This window comes from Rhamphochromis longiceps, linkage group LG7, assembly GCF_057381845.1.
Source record: "Rhamphochromis longiceps isolate RC_006_pf linkage group LG7, R_longiceps_female_GT1.1, whole genome shotgun sequence".
NCBI classification, from domain to species: Eukaryota; Metazoa; Chordata; class Actinopteri; order Cichliformes; family Cichlidae; genus Rhamphochromis; species Rhamphochromis longiceps.
Window position 1 is genome coordinate 60,542,727 of NC_140563.1, and position 19,425 is coordinate 60,562,151.

Below are 19,425 nucleotides of genomic sequence, written 5' to 3' on the forward strand. Positions count from 1 at the left end.
GAATTTAACAGGCGCTTAGCTTGTTTTCCATCTACACTGAACAAAAATATAAACGCAACACTTTTGTTTTTGCTCCCATTCCCCATGGGATGGACGTAGAGACCTAAAATTCATTCCAGATACACAATATAACCATCCCTCCCAAACAGTGGTCACAAATCAGTCCAAATGTGTGGTAGTGGGCACATCTGCCATATTGAGATAATCCATCCCACCTCACAGGTGTGCCACATCAGGATGCTGATCTGACAACATGAGTAGTGCACAGGTGTACCTCAGACTGCCCACAACAAAAGGCCACCCTGGAATGTGCAGTTTTGTCTCACAGCAAAATGCCACAGATGCCACAAGCAATGAGGGAGCGTGCAATTGGCATGCTGACAGCAGGAATGTCAACCAGATCTGTCGCCCGTGCATTGAATGTTCATTTCTCAACCATAAGCCGTCTCCACAGGCGTTTCAGAGAATATGGCAGCACATCCAACCGGCCTCACAACCGCAGACCTCGTGTAACCACACCAGCTCAGGACCTCCACATCCAGCAGGTTCACCTCCAAGATCGTCTGAGACCAGCCACCCAGACAGCTGCTGGAACAATTGGTTTGCACAACCAAACAATTTCTGCACAAACTGTCAGAAACCGTCTCAGGGACGCTCAACTGCATGCCCGTCGTCCTCATCGGGGTCTTGACCTGACTCCAGCTCGTCGCCGTAACAGACTTGTGTGGGCAAATGCTCACATTCGATGGCGTCTGGCACGTTGGAGAGGTGTGCGCTTGACGGATGAATCATGGTTCACATTGTTCAGGGCAGATGGCAGCTGAGAATGTCCCAGTTCTTGCATGGCCAGCATACTCACTGGACATGTCACCCATTGAGCATGTTCGCGATGTGCTTGACCGGCGTATACGACAGCGTGTACCAGTTCCCACGAATATCCAACAACCTCGCACAGCCATTGAAGTGGAGTGGACCAACATTCCACAGGCCACAATTGACAATCTGATAGACTCCATGCGACGATGTGTTGCACTGCATGAGGCAAATGGTGGTCACACCAGATACTGACCGGTTCTGGGTCCCCAGACCCCCAATAGCGCAAAAAACTGCACATTCCAGGGTGGCCTTTTGTTGTGGGCAGTCTGAGGTACACCTGTGCACTACTCATGATGTCAGATCAGCATCCTGATGTGGCACACCTGTGAGGTGGGATGGATTATCTCAATATAGTAGATGTGCCCACTACCACACATTTGGACTGATTTGTGACCACTGTTTGGGAGGGATGGTTATATTGTGTATCTGGAATGAATTTTAGGTCTCTACGTCCATCCCATGGGGAATGGGAGCAGTAACAAAGGTGTTGCGTTTATATTTTTGTTGAGTGTACTTCTCACGATATGCCGCTCATATTTTAGAGCACAAACCACGTGACAAACTGAATAAACACAATGGTGTTGAAGATGATTCAGCTGTGTTTTTTTAATGATGTTGTACACTGTGTTCCCCAAATGAACCTGTGTATGAATTGTAAACATTCACAGAGTCCTAACTGGTCTGTTTGGAAAGCAAACAGTGAAAATGGAGGCAAATCTATTGTATGACCTCTGGACCATGCACATCTGACCTGATTCACTCTTGCTTCAAACAGCCACTTAAAAGCCACTGATGGCATTAACAAAAAAAAGAAAAAAAAAAAAAGAGTTGAGTACTACGTGTCAACACGCTGGTATTCACTTACATCTAGATGCTTACAGTGACGGAAATTCTATACTCATGATGTTTCTCATCCTCAGGCAAAGTGAAAATCTAGCAAGACAGGTCTATGACTATGTCTGTAAATTGCACAACATGTCCTCATTCCAGTGGGACCAACTCCACTTGTGTTATTTTCTCTCAGAGTACAAGACCATAAAACCAGTGCAACTGGTTTCTGTGCGTTCTGGAAAGTAAGTATGAGTTTTTACTACTGTGGTTCACTAGACTTTCTTGTTTTATGTAGTGTGTGCACACTGTGGGGATACATGGTTAATAAAAGTGTCCACTATGGACAAGCCCAGGCCCAATTTCAAAAAATCTCAATTTCTTTAAAATTGAGATTAACATATCCTATTGCAAAGTATCAACAACAAGACATTAAACAACAACACAGAGACTAAGAAGGCTAGAGCCTGACTGAGGTATTCATCACATATTTAACAGTAGTGGCAAATATGTTAGGTCCAAAATGACCCAGTGTGAAAAAGTATACGCCCCCCCCCCCCCCCCTTTTTTTTTACAGAACATAATGCGAAATAATATTTTAAAAAAGGAAAAGATCCTTGGAGTATTTTATAACTAGCTTCATCACTCTCAGCACAATTAGCTGTGTTTGAAGTCCAAACTTTCAGAGACTCAGCATGACTGCAGCTTGTTGCTATGTCAGCTTATTCACATGCCGGTCATGCGTTTTGGAGATGCGGCACACAGTGTGTTAATAACACTCACCATCATTCTACCTTCAAAGTGTTAATGCTACCTTATCTTAAACCTGTCTTAATAAACAACAATGTCATATGAAAAACTAGGGTGACACTAGGGGTGGCAAGAGATCATTTCAGGATGGCACATGCCAACCCTCTAAATCCGCCCCTGGGTGGTGGAGACCTTCATCTAGAAGAAATGCTGTAAAACTTGTGAAAATACAGTTAAAAAAATGCCCTCACTAACATCTTCTAGTGTCTCCTTAAACTGGTTGTGTTACTTTCACGCAGAACAGTTACCCGGGGGTGGCCGTGTCCCATGATTTCTCTGTGATCTGGTCCCTGAAAGCCACGGGTGCTGTGTGGGCTTCGGGGGTGAGGCGGAGCAGTAGCAGATTTCCGACGCTAGGGGGTGTAAAGAATAAAGGAGGGCTTTATGGAGGATAGGCTCTGACGTAAGAGACGTCGTAATTTCCACGATTCTTTTATTCGTTCAGAGAGTAGAGCAGAGAAAGCACGCCGCTCTGAGTCACACAACAGACACGCCGTGGACTCCTCGTGGCTGAGGCCGGCCTGAGCATCAGAGCGACCGGCACATCAAACTGACGACAGAGGGGGGCGAGACGGGAAGCTTTGTGCGGCAGACAGAAGAGGAACCAGCTCAGCCAGCGATGTCAGGGCTGAAGAAGAGAAACTCCAACTCGTCCGTGGACAGGGAGGAGGATAAGCAGGTCACTGAGAGGATGCTGTCCCCGGGTAGCGGCAGTGATAGGGGGGGCTTCGGTCAGGATGGAGGACCGGGAAGCGACCTCAGCAGCCCCGGCAACGTCACAGCAGGAGACGAAGCGGAGGAAGGGGTCGCCCTGAAGAGGACCATCACGCTGTTGAACGGCGTGGCCATCATCGTGGGCACCATCATCGGCTCGGGTATCTTCGTCACGCCGACAGGCGTAGTGAGGGAGGCTGGCTCTGTGGGTTTGTCCCTCATAGTGTGGGCGGTGTGCGGGGTCTTCTCCACAGTGGGCGCCCTCTGCTACGCGGAGCTGGGGACCACCATCACCAAGTCCGGCGGCGACTATGCCTACATCTTGGAAGTGTACGGCTCCCTGCCGGCATTCCTCAAACTCTGGATCGAGCTGCTTATCATCCGGCCGTCCTCCCAGTATATCGTCGCCTACGTCTTCGCCACCTACCTCCTGAAGCCGCTGTTCCCCGTGTGCTCGGTGCCGGAGACGGGGGCCAAGCTAGTGGCCTGTCTCTGCATCAGTGAGTATCGGAGCTCAGGCACCGGGCGAGATGATGCAACTTTAGTGTGTGTGTGTGTGTGTGTGTGTGTGTGTGTGTGTGTGTGAGAGAGAGAGTCCCTATGCAGGCGGTTGTGGTTGCACTTCCTGTATATCTATACTATAAAAACACCTGTGCCTCGTGGGCACCTCCTGAGATAATGAACGACTATGCTCACACACAATATATAAAGCCTCATCCTATGGAGCGCGTGCGATACCATCAGCACTCGCACACGCGCGCGTGTAGTAGTGGAAAAAATGCGGCGATATTACATCAGCTGCCGGGGTGATGTAGGTTGCTCACAGGTTATAGGTCTTAAAAATAACCCAATTAATTGCTTTGAAATAATTCCTGGTGTTTATCATAAATAATATTTTCTGTGACGTGATAAGCAGCAAAGAAATCAAAATAAATGCCTTCATTTTAATTACTTAAAGCTTAGATATGATAACTTAATGTAAGTTGGTTTTATTAAATCAAATGCAAGCAAATATACACCAATAGATGATTTAACCCCAGTTTTAGTGGTGCGGTTTAAAAACAAGTAGTTTATCATCAGTTTTCCGTGTCGCATGTCTAAGTTAATAAACAGCCGCACATTTATGATGGATGTGCAGAGAGTTTTCTATGTGCACTGGGCTGTTTTACACCTTATTTTGTCTTAAAGCAATTATTTCAGGATTCTCACCTGTTTCATCACTTCATTCTTCTTTTCAAGACTTCATGGCAGCCTGAACATAAGTTTAGAGGTGTGTGTGTCTGTGTGTGTGTCTGTGAGGTGGTCAGGGTCGCTGCACATTCATAGCTCCTAAAGTCTATTTTAGTGCCAGGTTTTGTTTAATTTGACTGCTGCTGGAATCTGTATAATTCAGATCAGCGTGTCTCTGTTCCCTTCAGGTTTGTGAATATACGTGTACGCTACATGCCCAAGTATTAGCCATTAGTGTGTGTTTGTGGGTCTGGATGCCAAAGTGTGTCTACCCCTGTACTGTACTTGGCCTCCTTCTCCTTTGTCCTGGTCTCTCAAATACAGAGCCTCATTGTGCCGTCTCGTCTTTCTATTGTGGCCCCGACCTGATTTAGGAGCTTTGAACAGGCCTGCTGCTTTAGTTAATCACTTCTAACAGGCTACTGCAGCAACTTTGCGTGTGTGCGCTTATGGAGGATAGGGTAGGCACCAGCCGGTACATGGGCATTTAAAAGACAGATGGGTACAGGAGAAAAGACTTTATTCTCTTAAAATGTGTCACCCCTGTAACTTCTTCCTCTGCTCGCGTCATGTTGACAGCAGAACGTACAATCACACACACTCACTGTAAGGTCCCACAAGTGGAGCAGAAGAAACACATTACAGGGTAAAGTTGTGCAATTTGACTGGTTACAAGATTGGTTTCCTATACGTGTAACACACCTGTAAGCTTTATGTGTCAGTGGCCTCTTTTACTCTGTGGTCTTATTCTCTGCCTCCTTTTCTTTCGCAGTGTTGTTAACCTTTGTGAACTGCTACAGCGTGAAGGCGGCCACCAGAGTGCAGGACTTCTTCGCGGCAGCCAAGCTTCTAGCGCTCGCGCTCATCATCATCATCGGATTTGTCAAGATTGGACAAGGTACCTTGCACAAGCACACAAATGCACACGTCACCTCTTTGCTCTTATGCCGGCTTTATTTGCCCAACCCCCACTTTATAAGCGTTTTCCTCCATCCCTCCAGACACACCTTTAACAAGTTAAAATGTAAATGACCGACATGGCTGAAGACGGGCTGAGGTAGCCACAAATATGCAAATGACACGTGCTGACAGTTTGGACTTGTGCATCTCCGTGATTTATAGTTCAAAGCACTCTTTTTCTAATATACTCAGGCTTGATGAACCCACTCAGTCTGTTTTTCCTCCCTCTCCTTTTCACTGGCTGTTCCTAAAAAGCAGGAGGTTTGAACATCAGGTGGGTGTGGCTTCCGTGCTCGCCGTCTGAGATGCCCACATTAAGGATTTCTGCTCTCTGTGACACCATACTGATCCATTAGCTCTTATTAAACATTGTCCATGTTTAATAAGAGGATAGACCATCGTGACAGTGTATCAGAAAGTAATTAAAAAGCATAAAAAGGTTACTTTAAGAGCCTGACACACATTACAAAAGTTAAACAGTAAATAAACTCCATGGTAAAATATGTGGATTTTATGAACTGTGGATTTTAATGTTCCGTTTATATTGTTATTAGATTCCCTTAAATGATTTAGGCAGTGTAGAAAGTCTTTACAGTTTGAGTTGAGTGATTGCATCAGCGTCAAGGAAGTTGACGGACCAGTTTGTGTGCCACGCGACATAAAACAGGAAGTTTCAGCTGTGTTTACTCCAGCTGTGTATTCCATTGACACAGTAGCTCGCCTGCTGGCACAATCAACCCTTACATAAGCAGGTAATCTCAGTTTCAAGGGGGAAATCCTTAAATTAGATTACTTAACTTAATGGATCTGTGTCTCCTTCGCTAAGAGATTTGAAGAAGTGTTGTCGTGTACCTTTTTCCTCAAAGTCAGTCTAAGATTAAAACCGGCAAACTGACTGTGACTGTGAGGTTAATTGTGTTAAAAAGAAAGTCGTGATGGCCCAGACTGTGCTCTCATGGCTGGCTTTCTTCCTGCACGCAATGAAGCTGTTGTCCATCGTATTCCTCTGAGAGAGACGGAGGAAAATGGAAAACGGGGGTACATTAGATCATTAGCATTAGATCAGAGTAGCTCTCCTGGACAGAAATAGTAAGAAAGAAATGCAATAAAAGGGAATACAGCAAGCACTGTGTATTGAATGAGGATGAGCTGGTACATCTGAGTATAAGGAGATTGACCACAGGGCTTATTTTGGCTCTAGACTCTGTACATGACCTGTGTATTTTCACTGTATGAAACACTGACGTCAGTGTAAACACACTAACACCTTATATTCCATCGATGTATTGAAATTCAGCAGATTTTGTGGCAGTACTGGTTTACTTAAAACTGCAGCTGCACTGCAAAGTTGATGCAGTTGCACAAGTGTCCACATTCAAAATAACAACAACAAAAAAAGGAAATAAGCTGAAATATTATGAAGGAAATGCATCAAAACACAACACCGAAAGCAGACTGGGTTTAGTCTGGCTTTACTTCAGCCTGTTTCTTTCGTGATAAATGTGTATCTAAAATTACGTTAACAGCGCACTGCAGCACCAGCCAGTCTCTGCTGCTTTTTGTTTTCATATCAAATCCAAATCCACTGTTTATGTTCTGATCCCTTATTAGTTGCCGCTACTGCCAAATTGTTGGTGTAAAACTTCAGCTAACTGTTGCACACAGAAGTAAGTGAGCAAGGGTATCCTGTTATGGGGCAAGATTACTTAATCAGAACCAAACTGGGATAAATTTAACATGTTCAGCTGGAGCTGTGAGGTGCACTGGAGCCACAGATGCACAGGCTTAGTGGGTAAAATGACAGGTCGGAGATCATAGGTCCGAGATCACCTGAGTGGCGGTCGATTAAACCAGAGCTGCGTCTGATTCAGCATGTCTCCTTGTCAGACTTTTAAAGCCAATATTTTCGACTCATACACCGATGTTCTGTGCGGCACTCGTTAATAAATCTTTGTAAAGTTGAGGTGACTTCCCAGTTTGTTAGTTTAAGGTGCTCGACCAAAATCGTGCCGTATGGATCCAATATTGAATATCCAGAGGTAAAAAGGTTGCAGTGACTCACAACATTCGATAAAAGTTGCCAAAATATCAATTTCCGCTGTTTTTGTTCATGTCAGCAAACCTGTGTCAGCCTTGTGTCAGTAACTGTGGGGAATTCATAGCAAACTGTGGAATCTGTAACATCAGCAGCTGCAGGGAGCAGCCTCTGACCTTTGTGCTCTACTCTCACAATACCGTTAATTACATTAATACTTTTGAAAGTAATTCTTCCCCCAGTAGTGTGAGAAAACTTCATCAAAGTGTTCTCAAGTAAATAACAAGCATGAGCTGTACCTGCTTTTACTCTGCGGCTTCATTCATCTTTCCTTCCTGATCCGTTCCCTGTAAGCTGAATGCTAAGTTCACCTATCTAGTGTCTGTTTTGGTTTGTAAATGAAACACGAGGACGGATTCTACCAATTTGTTATTCTAGTCCTTTTCCAAGTGTCATTTCTGGTTTGGTGTCTACTCTGAATCAATTTTAAGCTCTTTAATCATCACTCTGCTTCTAATAACTGTTTACCTGGGACGTCTGACATTACATAGACTTCTAGAAAGACTAGGCATGTGCCTGTCATTATATCAACAAAGGAAAGCATAATCCCTCTTTCTGTTGTAGCTCTCCCTGGCTCGTGACTGGTTGAGTGCGCCTCGAAAGCACCTCATGCACTAACGGGTTCACTTTAGATTCAACAATTCCAAATATTTCTAGCTTTCTGAAGCATTTAGTGAGTGCATGGGAATTGTTAAAGCACGGCTCTGAAGCTTTACACATAGGGCCCTGTTCATGAGGCCTGGAGTGTCAGATTAGAAGGCAGTGTAATCTGATTAGCTCCAATAAAGCCTCCGCCTTCTTAGTTTGACTGCCGCCCACACTGTTTGTAAGAGAAGCAAACGGAGAGAAGGTTGACCATCTATCTGTAAGAACAAGTTCTCCCTCCCATCGTCTTCATTTACTTGACTGTAACAGGAATTATTCAACACAGCCGCTCACACCCAAAGTTACACTCACAAACCAGTGTTCTCTAACCTCGTGTGAAAATCCACTGCTGGGTCACACTTCAGCACGGCTCTCCCTGCCCCAAGGTGTCCAAAAAGTAAAGGCGTGTTTGCTAGAAAGCCTGTTTACCATACCTGATTCACAGGTGGTTACCTCCCACCTATGTACAAATACTTCATCTCATTTCAAACAGTATAACTAATCCATGTGCTACCGCTAACTGTGAGTCTGAACCACATCAAGAAACATATTTTCTGATGTAAAACCAGCCTATTCACTGTATTGATGTGAAGAAACAAGAATAGTTGAGATACTTTAAAGCTTACACCACAGCAGCTTCTAATAAAGGCACAAAAGCCTTTATTAGCAGGGAGCTGTTGAGAAAGCCAGGAAATGAAGGGAAAGAACGCAGGGGAATGACAAGTAGAAAGGCCCTGTATTTGGAATCAGACTCGGGGTTACAGCTGACGACATCTGTGCCAATTTGATCTGCTCACCAACAACATGCATTGGTACTGGGCCTCACTGAAATGTAGAGAACTCTTTGCGTGAGGAAGTGACTGTAAATGATTATAAGGTAAGCAGGTTAATATTTCTTACAATAAATAAGTGGATTAAAACCATTGTCATAGCTGCGTGCTAAAGACCTTGACCGATTTTTGCCATTTCATGATCTGTCAATATTTGTGGTTGTAAAGAGCGTGACTGAGAGAACTAATATGCACTTGAAATAAAGTGTGCTTATCAAAAAACTAAAGAGGTGTCTTTGAGTGCATTGTCAGAGTTGTGCTTTGTGCCCTGATTCTACACACAGAATGGAAAAAAGGCAGGAATTTAGTTCATTCAGGTGTTGCTGGCAAGTTATCGGCTGCGTGTGTGTTCTCTGTCGTTCATGCATATTTGGTTGTGTGTGTGTGTGTGTGTTACTTTCACTGTCTGGTGCCTGTATCATGAGACCAGCTGGTGGTGGGTCAGCGTGCCCAGACCGATATGGTGGAATGTGATGAGTGGTAGAAACAGAACTGTGAGGAAAGTCCCCCACTCTGACTTTAGGCAAAGATTTAAAGGTTTCACCATACGCATGCCTAATAATAGGAGGTAGTGTTATCAGTTCAAATAAAACGCATCATTTAGCTATGAAAAGAGGCTTATTTGGTTGCTTTTCTGTTGGATCATTCACACAAATGGCTTGCATGAATGATCTAACAGAAATGTGCCTTAATTTGGTTGCTTTTCTTAAAGATTAAATTTCTGTGTTTTTTTTTTTTTTTTTTTTTGTTTTGTTTTGTTTTGTTTTTGTTGTTGTTGTTTTTTTTGTTTTTTTGTTTTGTTTTTTCCCCCATTAAATATCAAAGGTCAGTAAGTCCCGTAAAAATGTCATATCATATCAGAAAAGGAAAACAAAAGGAGCTGTGATGAGTCAGACTTCGCTATCATAGGAATCTGTAAAGGTTACTATGAAATTGGCCATTGCACTGATTTTTAAGCCTGATCAGAAGCTGTGAGTTTAACAGGAATTCTGTCGAGTTGAGACACGGGTCAACATAAGGCCTGAGGTGGATGACATGACTTGTGCAATGTGTGGCTACTCACATGGTTTAAAAAAAAAAAAAAAAAAAAATCTATTCTTCTTCATAGAAATGTCAAACCAGCATGAGCAAGCTGCTTTGTGACGTTTAACTGATGCTGGAATATGCAGCAGAATATTTAAAGGCAAACTCAGACGACAACTGTCTCAAATATTAAAAGCAATCCATCTTAAGGGGGACCCATCATGTAGATTATCAGTCCATACTTTTATTCTTGCAATAGATATTTTTGCATTATTCACAGTTCAAAATAATCAAACTTCTTCAAAGTGAGCGCCATGGTCTCTTGACACTGTGGCCACACATCTGTCTGCTTCATCAGAGGTGGAGCAATGCATGAGGCTGTCCGTTGGACCAGGCTGCACAATAATCGGGCGTTTCCCACGCTGCACATTGGCTCAGGGCTAACCCTCCCAGTACCAACACTGCCGGGGGCTGTTGGTTTAGCAACCGTCGCCATGTCTGAGAATGAGAATGCATGTCGTGGAGAGCAGGAATTTGTACACAGATCCCCTACAACCAGCAGAAACCTGAAGGACTGGAAAAAGAGGCAGTGATCAGAATGTGATAAATCCCCATAAGGGCTCAGGATTTGAGAAATACATATGCTGTCTGCTGGAACAAGTTGCATTTATATCAGCGTTAGCATCTCATATGCCATTGGATGGAAGGCGCGATTCATAGAGCTATGATAATTAGAAATGACACAAATGTTAAAAAGTTGAACTATCCTTAACCACAGACTTTCCCCTGCTCCTCTCCCTCGTCTTTTACCTCTGCCTCTTTTATAGGCTGCGTGAGCCTTATGTCAACCCGCATAGCCTTGCCACTGTCTGGGTTACTTATTGACTGTCTCAGCCAGGTCTTAACTCCAGTAATTCTGCAGTCCTTCACTGATCCGCATAGTGGGGCGGATTTAAGCATGATATTAGACATTTTCCCTTTCAAAGGCTCTTTGGCTTGTGGATTCACTGGTCAGTGTTTTATGTATTATGCCAGAATGACTGGTCAACCTGCCCGTGGCCCAATAGCGCAGACGGTAAACTGGGGCTTTTTTTTTTTTTTTTTATAAATCCTAATCCTTTTGTCTTCTCCAGGTGATACAGCCGGACTTCTTCCAGAGAATTCCTTCAAGGGGTCCAAATATGAGTTTGGAAGTATTGGCCTGGCACTCTACAGTGGCCTGTTTGCTTACGGTGGCTGGTGAGTTAACACATCAGCCTAGCTGTGCAATTAGTTTGCTGTCCACTGTCTGCCTGTATCCAGTTTCCCTCAATTCAAATGTTAAACCTGGTGCTTGGAGACGGTGTGAAAATGGATCAAACGCTGGGGCATTTTGTCAGTAACATATCATCTGATAAGTCCAATGAATGGCTATTACAAATAACACTGAACATACTGTACATTACTAATGTTTCTTTTAAATAATAAATATCAGAAAAATAAAGGTTCAGTGCATCTTCATTGCTTTTTACTGTTCAATACCTATTTGTTGTCTCTTTTGTTTCCAGGAACTACTTGAATTTTGTTACAGAGGAGATGATTGAACCTTACAAGTAAGTTGATCACAATTGTGATTTTTACCTTTAAAATTCATGTGGAGTAGTCAAAAGTCCGCAGTTGTAATCAGCCTGCCGTTGTTGTACGTTTTCCTCAGAAACCTTCCTCGAGCCATCATCATCTCCCTGCCGATAGTGACAGCAGTGTATGTCCTAACAAACTTGGCCTATTTCACCACACTCTCCCCCGATCAGATGCTTAACTCAGAGGCTGTGGCTGTGGTGAGTGCTTTGAGCTGCAGTAATGTACAAAAGTCTTGAGCCATCCCTCATTTCTTTATATTTTGCTAGGAAAATGGGAAATTGGTTCGGTGATTTATTAAAAGATAATAAGACAAAAACAGAGTTTGTACAGTTCTAACAAGCTTGAAAGTCTGTATTTGGTATGCTTTAAGTGCTTCCTATCTAACATTCACACACATTCATACTCCAATAGATGCTTCGGAGAGGACCTTGGAGTCTTTCCGAAGGATATTTGACATGCAGACTGGAGTAGACTGAACCAGCAACCTTCTGATTAGTATACAACCTGCTCTAATCTACCTCCTGAGTTAAAGCCAATCCAAAACCACGCGTGAAGCAGAAGGGAAATTTTCTTGTAATTCCTCTAAGTGGTCTTAGGGAATAGTTCTCCAGGCTTCTTCAAGGACATTTGAAGCTCTTCTTTAGATGCTGACTGGCTTTTGTTCCATTCTTTATCAGGATGATCGCATACTACTTTAATAATGTTGAAGCCCGGCCTCTGGGGAGGCCAGTTCATGAGTGATAGTGTGTTTTTCTATCCAGGTGTGCTTACTGCATAGTGTTTGGGATCATTGCCAATTTGAAAAAATGAAGCCATTGCCCTGACAGAGCCTCCACCTTGTTTTACAGCAGTATTTTAAGGCAGCCAGTGTCCAAAGAAAAACTTTAAGACACCTTCAGGAAGCCTGGAAAACTACTGCCCGGGACCATTTTATGTTTAGTTTCCAAGAAGTCGGTCTTGATTGTAATTGTCTTAAAGAAATTAGCAGCACTGTATATTTGGGTGGGGGGTATAACGGGTCCAAAGATGTGAATACTTGCTGCTGAATGCTGAATATATGTTGCTGATGTTGTTGTCTACAGGATTTTGGTAACTACCACCTGGGTCCCATGGCGTGGATCATCCCGGTGTTTGTAGGCCTGTCCTGCTTTGGATCAGTCAACGGCTCACTGTTCACATCATCCAGGTAACACTCTCACACCAACCATGTTTAAAAAAAAAACTCGTGCGCACACACACACAATTAGCAAGTGTTAAGAGTCAAGATTAGAAACACCCGGAGCCTCTTCATCTTTCTTTTCACAGCGATTAATCACATATCTGTGTCTTTCTATTCATCTCAGGTTATTCTTTGTGGGTTCTCGGGAGGGTCACCTGCCCAGTCTGCTGTCAATGATCCACCCCACTCTGCTGACCCCACTCCCCTCACTTATATTCACTGTATGTTTTTGGTTTTTTAACTTTCTTTATTGGCACGCAAGAGAGTACATCTTCTGAAACCATAGCTAAAATAATAGTGTGCGTGTCTTTTCAGTATTTTAATTTGTGGGATCTCACTTCACTTCACTGCATAATAGGTTATTATATACAGTTACAGAATATTTTTAATTAATTTTGAATAAAAGGACAAAGGTGAACTTTTCTGAAAACAAAGACTTTTTGCTGCTCTCTTACACAGCGGAGAATCAAACCATACCAACATGCTAGCAACTTACACCTGCTCAGTTGAACTTCAATGAGTTACTTTATTTAATTGCATGCAGAAAATCTCATACTTGGAGGCAGTGTCACCAGACTTAGAGAGGTAATGTTTTCCCTTCTCTCCGTCTGTCCAGTGTTTAATGACGCTGCTCTACGCCTTCTCCAACGACATCTTCTCCGTCATAAACTTCTTCAGCTTCTTCAACTGGCTCTGCATCGCGATGGCAATCATAGGAATGATGTGGCTCCGCTATAAGAAGCCTGAGCTGGATCGACCAATAAAGGTGAGTCAGCCTCGAGAACTGTTTTTAAGAGGTTTTCAGCAAAAAATGTGGCTGGTGGTGGAGAGAACTAGTCTGTCAGGCAGGCCAAAACAATGGATCTTCTCTTGGTCTTTGTCATCATTGACTCCCACTGAAGTTGGCTTTGGCAGCAGGAAATCTTCCTTCTTTGTGTAAAGCGACAGACAAAGATCCATTCAGTGCAGATGAACAGATACTGATCGCAGATTAAAAGACAGGAGGGGAGCTGGATGCTAGTCAGCTGGTGCTGTGTGTGTGTGTGTGTGTGTGTGTGTGTGTGTGTGTGTGTGTACTCGTGTTACCCATGCTGTGGGGACCTGAATGTGTTTATACAGTCAGTGTGGGAAAAGCAAAAAAAAAGTCTTTGAATGTTACATTTGAGGTTGAAAGCTTTCACAATTAGGGTCCAGATTTGGAAAGTTAGCTATGGTTTGGGTAGGTTTGCACGATCTCCGTGATGTCCTCTGAGGTGATGGAAACACAAACGTGTGTGTGTGTGAGTAAGAGGAAGAGCGCTACCGCTGCACTCTCCGCATCACAGAGGACCCTTGTTACAATTTGAGTGTGTGTTTGATGGTCAGAGGCGGAAAAGTGAAAGAGGCAAATGGATGTACTGGTCCAGTCCTGTGTGAAAGCGGGTGGCTGGGACAGGAGCGGCACTGTCCCTGCTGACCTCCATCTCTCTTTCACTCTCCCACTCTTTTCCTTTCTCCTTTCTTTGTCTGTCACATTCCTGCTGTTCAGCCAATGAGAGTAGTGGAGAATCACAGTTAGATTTATTCCTTTTTGTAGGAGAGATAGGGCACAGTGTTCTAAGAACAGCTCAGTTATTGACAGTGTCCACTCACATTGATGCTACGTGGCCAAATGCATCTGAACACATGTGCATCGCATATATGATTATTGAGCACAGACGCTATCAAACATAACCCGGTAATAAGGATTATTACCGGGATTATTATTACTGCCCTGGGGCGCCTCTGTCAGTGCGCCCCAGGGCAGCTGTGGCTACAATGTAGCTTGCCATCGCCAGTGTGTGAATGTGTGTGTGAATGGGTGAATGACTGAATGTAGTGTAAAGCGCTTTGGGGTCCTATGGACTAGAAAAGCGCTATACAAATGCAGGCCATTTACCATTACTACAGTGGCGCTGGGAGGTCAAATGCACTGCAGCTTAAACTTAAGAAAGTATGAGCGAATGTAAAAATACTGCAAAAGCTTTCAAAACACAACCGTTTAAATTTTTCTGGGAGACGCATTCACAGCTTATGTGTTGTGAGGGAGCAAAAGATGCAGGTAATTTTAATTGGATAATCCATAAGATACTGTAGATGCATGTTTGCTATTAGCCGTTTACACTTCTGTTGTGTTTTGTGAGCTTTTTCTGTGTTTTTTCTATTTACTGGTGTTTTCTTAAGTTGCAGTGCATTTGGCCTCTCAGGGCCACCATAGATTATAAGGACAATCTGTGAAAGATTTAGACTTTATTGAATCGTGCCACCTGCCACATCCTGGCATCCCATTTTATCACCTCAGCTAACCAGAGCTGTGAGGGTGGCGGTGATTCGATATTTTACTTGGCTGATGATTTTTACAACTGAAGGGTGCTAATGGAAGAGTCCATTAGTTGACACTAGTGGTTAAATGAGTTTATCTAGCATACATAATAGGGAGCATCCTGTCTTATTGCATCTAGCTTGGCCAGGTTAGATATCACAACGACTGTATATAAAAGATGGCCGTAGGTTCTGTGCATAGAGTATAAATGATGGATTTAGCCACCATGATGTCCCTCATTGGTTTAGGATTGGATTTTGAGCCTTCCTTGTTAGCATTTCCGCTGCCACCTTATGTGGATGAAATGGTGGAGTGCTAATGTTGTAGCTGCCATAGGGGCAATGCAGACACACACATATTGGCTAAGTGGTGCCACGCCCGTAGCTCAGTTATCCTGGTGGATACGTTGTAAAACAGTTTACGTCATAACTGTTTTTTGTAGCATATTGCAAATATTCTTTTTCCTGCTACAAATTTGGGTATTTTAGGAGCTTTTGACTCCTTTTGCGAGCCTGTCTCAAGTGGCTCATGGAGGAACTGTAGTTTTGGGTCACTTCGCGCTGACTCTAAAACATCGAGCCAATGCAGAAGTGGCTTACAGCGGCGTTATTTCTCAGCAAACACTCAGTTATGAGTTTTTGTGCTTCTCCCTGCAGGTGAACATTCTGCTACCAGTGAGCTTTGTGTTAGCCTGCCTCTTCCTTATCATCGTCTCCTTCTGGAAGACTCCAGTCGAGTGCGCCATCGGCTTTGGGATCATCGGCACTGGACTGCCCGTCTATTTTATTGGTGTGTGGTGGCAGACTAAACCCAAGTGGCTGCGAAATGGAATCCGTAAGTATCAGAATCAGAATCAGAATACTTTATTGATCCCTGGGGGAAATTATTTTAAAACAAAGTAAAACAAACTCCTCCCCCTTGTCTATGAATATGTTACTTGGAGCATTTTATTCCACCTGTTTTTGTGTGCGCTTTTAATTTGTGCATTAACCTCCTAAGACCCAAACTCTTCCACGGCATGCATTTTTAATTTCTCTTTCATATTTGGGCATGTTGGGGCCCGATGAATGTAAAAACAAAGAATTTCCAGATTTATTTATTTATTTTTTACCTTATTTTTGTTTTTAAGAAAAATAAGAGCCACATATGAGGATATTTGTTTAACATTTTGATAGAACAGTAGCAGTATAATGTCCTTGTAAGTGGATATCAGGCCCTTGTAGAGCAAAATTGAGTATTTTGGTCTAAATAACCCAAAATGTGATGTCCACGTATGTGGACGCCAGGTCCTATGAGGTTAATATAAACTCAGTTGATTTTTACTTATCTCAAATTCTGCGTGAAAGTTTCAATGCTAGGTTCAATAAAAACATGACAAGTTTTTCTTCTTGAAACTTTTTAAAATTGTCCTCCGTTCTGCTGCTGATTAATATTTTAGGTTTATACCTTTGGTGTGTTGATCCGTATTTCTCTCTTCAGCTGCTGCATTTTGTCCTTGTCAGTTTCCAGCTAAATAATAACATTTAACAATCAAATGTAAAATTTGGTAGGATTTCAGATTTATCATCTCAAGGCTTTACGTTGGGTAAAGAAAGATATGGTGTTGGTCCACACTGATAGGCTTTCATATTTCAGCTCCATTCATTTGAACATTTGCTTTGCTCTTGATTTATATCCAAGTTGTTTTTTGTTTTTTTTTTCTTTCATCGCTGAGTTAAATGTTTAACTCCAGGTGACCTCAGCTGAAACCCAGTTCAGGGTTCAGGGTTAGACTCGGTTTGCTAAATCTGAAGGAGGTCCCTGTTAAAGGTTTTTATTAGTGGTGATCTCATGTTTGCCTCACTCATAGCTCTCCTGAGTGGAAATAAAAACGCCGCTGTGGCCTTTAAGGACAGATAAATGGGACTTGGGATGCAGTCGGTGTATTTGAGCTCTGTTTGGGTGGAAACTTAGGTGAAGTGATGATTAACCGTCTCCGATGTTTGTTTTTCAGACTCGACCACAGCTCTGTGTCAGAAGTTCATGGAAGTTGTGCCTCAGCAGTCCTAAAAACCAAGTTGCCCTTTTACTTCAGCCAAAAGGCCAAGACGATTGGGCTAAGATATCATAACTGATGATGTTTGAACTCCGTTAATGCTTTTCTCACACACACACACACACACACACTCTCTCTCTCTCTCTCTCTCTCTCTCTCTCTCTCTCTCTCTCTCTCTCTCTCTCTCTCTCTCTCTCTCTCTCTCTCTCTCTCTCTCTCTCTCTCTCTCTCTCTCTCTCTCTCTCTCTCTCTCTCTCTCTCTCTCCCTCCCTCTGAAGTTAAACAGCCATCGTCATTCTTTGGGGTTATTTGACCCTTTTAGTGTCAATAATTTGTAGTTTCTTGTTTTCTTTTCTTTTTATAAAACAAGAACTGTTTTTTTTTTTTTTTTTTTTTTTTTACATTTTCACTAATTGTTCTGTGAATACGTCTAATCTGCTGTCACCAGAAACCTGTTGTATTTAGCGGTGCCTTTACGTTGCAGATGAAGGTGAGCGTAGGTGGGCGATGATGCAGAACCAGCTGTCAAAATAAACAAAAAACAAACAAACACAACAACAACTTTTCCCTTCAGGAAGTTGTTGCTGGATATCACTACACACTCTGTTTTGCTCCTGCAGTCTTTACAATTTCAGTGTTGTGTTGTTGTCTGTGCTGCTGTGCTTTTGACAGTAAGCATCTGTCTGCCTCTCAGTGTTGGTTATTTGACCTGGCATGTTGTGCGTCTGTGCACAAAGCTGAACAGAGGCTGTGCTTTTTTTTTTTTTTTTTCCTTTTTTGAAATATTTAAAGACGATCAAAGTGCTGACGTCCTCTCACATGTAGGCCTGCTGCTGTGGTTTTATATCGGGTAAACGGGCAGTAAATTAAACCTAATGTATGTTTCGTTTGTCTGGCTAACCAAAGCCCGACTTAAATTTATCTCCGAGTATAAAAAATGTGCAGTCTACTGATTCCTCATAGGACTTCTGTGTCTGAAGTGTCTTTTAAATCCTCATGTGGTTAAGCTTGACAGAAGTGCCCATGGGAAATAGTATTTTCTGTAAAGTGGGTCAAAATGTGCAACCTTTCTGCTGTTCTTTTTGTGTTTTTTATTTTTTTTTAGGGCGGGGGTGGGGTTGTCACTGATGTCAGTGATCAATATGTTGGATAACTGAGCCTGGCTCCCAGAGTGCTGCTTTTACTCCATCGCACTGAAAGTGTTTGAGGCAATGTTTCCAACTACATGCTGCAGTAAAGCCATGTAACACTCACAGCACGAGGTTAGAATGGAAAGACAGAAACAATGCAGTTTTGTGTGTGTGTGTGTGTGTGTGTGTGTGTGTGTGTGTGTGTGTGTGTGTGTGTGTGTGTGTGTGTGTGTGTGTGTGCGCGCGTAACATAGTTGTTTTTCTGGGCACAGACATATGGAGCTTAAATGCTCCCCTCCAAATTATTCCATGCAGCCCTGCTCCATTTTTGTATTTTGGGACCGTTAAAGTGAAGTGACACAGGAGTTTCTGCCTAGTTATACCCAGACTGTCAGAGAGGAAGTTTGATGTTTTTATTTTTATAATGGGTTCGTTGAGAGATGCAGCACGTTTTCACATCACAATATAACTGCTAGTTTTTCATTTTTCATCCTTGTCTTTTGTTTGTATTTCACGCACAGTAAAAGTTACAAACAGAAAACTAGAGCTGCATTATTAGTGTCCACCCCGCTCCTCCTGGAAAAAGGACCAAAAGTACAGGTTACCATGGCAGCGGTGGATCCAGGAGGAGTGATGTGTATGTTATAGAGTTAGAGCCTTCTAACACTCCAGCCATCGCTCAGAGCTGATGGAGAAACTAACATAAATGCGACTGTAGGAACTTTATTTATTTGTAGCAAACTTTTGATGTGTATTATTAGTCGCTCTAATTTGTTTACAGGGCATTTTGTGAAAAGTGCTTGTCAAATAAATCTTGAGGTTTTTTTCCAGTCTTGTGTTCTGTTTTGTTTGGTTTTCATCGTTTGCTCCTCTCAGCTTTCTTTGCATTAATTTATTTGTAAGGAGTATAAAGTACAGATATTAGTGTTAAAATTTAGAGAGGGTGGGGGAAAAACTACTTAAGTACAGATAACTAAAAATTATACTTAAGTACAGTAATGAAGTATTTGTAGTTTGCTATTTGCCACTTCTGCTGACAGTTAAAAGCATTTCTTCCTTCTGCAGCCAT

General features: G+C 42.8%; 1 protein-coding gene across 1 annotated transcript; it reads left to right on the forward strand.

Moving 5' to 3' along the window:
- The first annotated feature begins 2,339 nt into the window (after positions 1 to 2,339).
- slc7a5 (solute carrier family 7 member 5) lies at positions 2,340 to 18,591 on the forward strand. The gene is made up of 10 exons (XM_085414669.1): positions 2,340 to 3,728; positions 5,231 to 5,356; positions 11,145 to 11,250; positions 11,559 to 11,603; positions 11,705 to 11,828; positions 12,714 to 12,817; positions 12,975 to 13,071; positions 13,467 to 13,616; positions 15,848 to 16,025; positions 17,185 to 18,591. The coding sequence occupies exons 1-10, from the start codon at positions 3,134 to 3,136 to the stop codon at positions 17,238 to 17,240; spliced, it is 1,581 nt and encodes a 526-aa protein (XP_085270795.1). The 5' UTR covers positions 2,340 to 3,133; the 3' UTR covers positions 17,241 to 18,591.
- Positions 18,592 to 19,425: the final 834 nt, after the last annotated feature.